This window comes from Microtus ochrogaster, linkage group LG9 (assembly GCF_000317375.1).
Source record: "Microtus ochrogaster isolate Prairie Vole_2 linkage group LG9, MicOch1.0, whole genome shotgun sequence".
NCBI classification, from domain to species: Eukaryota; Metazoa; Chordata; class Mammalia; order Rodentia; family Cricetidae; genus Microtus; species Microtus ochrogaster.
Genome location: NC_022034.1, coordinates 25,731,383 through 25,733,916, shown reverse-complemented (window position 1 = coordinate 25,733,916; position 2,534 = coordinate 25,731,383). Strand labels below are relative to the sequence as shown.

The 2,534-nt window shown below is 43.4% G+C and overlaps 1 protein-coding gene across 1 annotated transcript in view; it reads left to right on the top strand.

Annotated features, from left to right (window-relative positions):
* The window catches only part of LOC101990172 (sodium-dependent glucose transporter 1C-like), a 24,142-nt gene that overhangs the window by 10,499 nt on the left and 11,109 nt on the right, over positions 1 to 2,534 (top strand). Inside the window, 1 exon segment of the mRNA XM_005363594.2 lies at positions 1,088 to 1,202. Within this exon segment, the coding sequence (XP_005363651.1) occupies positions 1,088 to 1,202 (115 nt within the window).

Here is a 2,534-nt window from a genome sequence, read left to right as displayed (position 1 = left end):
GAGAGAGAGAGAGAGAGAGAGAGAGAGAGAGAGAGAGAGAGAGAGAGCAAGAGATTCATTCTGTAAATTCTGAGTCTCTAGAGAACCCTTACTAATACAGCATGGGATGGAAGATACCAAGGAAACCATACCTTCTAGATACAATCAGATTGATGTACATATGAACTCAACATGGGAGCATGCACAGGGACTGCACAGGTCAAGACAATTGGGGTCCAACTAAGAGAAATGGACGCATGCTCCCACCCCTAACTCAGATGAAGGCGTAAGTCACAAACAATGCCACACCAGTTTGGAATTATGATTAATAGGGTGGTATTTATTTAAAGGGGAAAAACTTACAGATAACCATCCCAGACAACAGCCCTCTGCGCAATCAGGAAGGAGTCTAGTCGCCGGAAACGGAGCAGGAAGCGAAGAGAGCGAGAAGGGAAGTGGCCGCTTTTTTAAAGGGAGAGAGACCACGCCCCCAATGGGCTGGTATCTCAGCGGTTATAGGCTGGAGGAGCGGAAGAACCTCCTGCAACACTCAGAGGCTATCTTCAAGTGTCAACCACTTGTAAAGGAAAAACTACTTTTTCCAATGGAGTCTCACTTGGTATACCAACCATCCCATGTCCAGCAATAGATGGCCAACACAAAATTAATTCGGTGATATTTTTAGAGATTTTCTTTTTGTCTCCTAAGGTTTTAGTTTTTTTTTTTTTTTTTTTACTTTACTGGTAATTATGCTTTTATATTATGGTTTCAGATTTCGTGTTTTTAAGGGTTGTGTGTGTATGCATATAATGTATTTCTTGTACTTTTTCTGTTTTGTTTTATTCTTTTTTGCTTGCTTTTCTAAAGAGAGGGAGAGTGAGAAAGAAGGTATACAATTGGATGGGGGTAGGGAGGATCTGGGAGGACATGAGGGAGAAGCTATGACTGGAATATACTGTATAAACATTAAGTTTCATTCAAAAAAGTATTGTTTCAGATTCTATACAAGTGTTTGGTCTGCAACGATTGATATCATCCATGCAGTGAGACGAACTCAGAAAGTGTGTAAAACTAAAGCTTTCTTTCTAGTTCGTGTTGTGTATTTTAGGCAGTTGTTCTGAGATCTTTCCGTGTGCTGAGTACTGCAGACTTAGGACCTTCCACTCTTATCCTTGGAGTACGATGTAGCATTGTGGTGTTAGGATTTGAGACACGATGGGAATGTTAGGAGGTGCGGTCTACTTGTTAAGTGGGGCAGTGGAGGTGAACCTGTAAAGGATGTCTCTCACACCTGTCTATCCCTGGGTCTGTCTCTTGGCATCCATGAGGCAAGTGCCTCTATCTCACCAGGCCTTTCGCCATGGTGATCCTTCTTACCATAGGCCCGAACACAGAGAGAGTTGAGCACCAAGTGAAACCTCTGCAACTGTGAGCCCTAACCAACTCCTTACGTGTTAAGCAATCTCTCATGTATGTTTGGTGCGGTGATAGAAGTACCGACTACTAAAGGGTTTGATTCCAGTCTTCTGCTAAGTGAGTAGTGCTGCATCATGGTTCCTACTTGGGCTGCCTTTGAAGGAGAGGTGTGTGCTCGAGAATCGAGGACTGGCTAGTCTGTACCTCTCACAGCATCTCTGCCCTTTACAATTGTTCCCGCTTCCCCTCTCTAGGCTCCCATCCTCTGTGTACTTCTGTCTAGATGTTGAACAGAGATTCGTCTATTTATTTATTTTGGTCTTTCAAGATGAAGCTTCTCTGGGTAGTCTTGGCTGTCCTGGAACTAGCTCTGTAGACCAGGTTGGCCTCAATCTCACAGAGTCTGCCTGTTGTGCACCACCATTCCCCAGCTTAATGCCACTGTTCTACTGAGACTACCCTCTGGGGTTTCTGGCCACGCTATGAAGGAAGTGAGTGGGTTGGCTTTAGGTCTGCTCCACTGCTCCTTCTAGAGAGCTGGCTATCTCACCCTCCCACACACACTACTCTGACAGCAGACGCACTTACCGTGCAGTGGGAAATTTCATGTTCAGTTTATTCCAGGGTAGACTGGGCTCAGCAACTATTGTCAGTGGGTACCTGAATGAACAAGGTTCTTCTTTTCAAATGGAATGAAAAAAAAACTCAGCTAATTGTAAAATTCTTCTTGAAAAAGTCTATTAGTCAAAGTTACTAGAATCTATTTTTAATATTTATTTACTTAGCGTGTACCTGTAGTCCGTGTGTGTGTGTGTGTGTGTGTGTGTGTGTGTGTGTAGGTACCCTCGGAGGTCAGGAGAGGGCACTGAATCCCCCTGAACGGGAGTGATAGGCAGTTGTGAACCATTCTACATAGATGCTGGGAAATGAACTCTGGTCCTCTGGGAGAGCAGCAAACACTTTTAAGTGCTGAGTGATCTCTCCTGTACTTTTATACAAAATGATACCTTTGTATACAAAAAGCTGTACTTTTATACAAAATAATAACAGCTAACACAATAGAGTAACATTTACACTTGAAAGAGCTATAAATGGGTGCCCCTTTATAATAGATACAATTACAGCCCTCACCTGTGGAC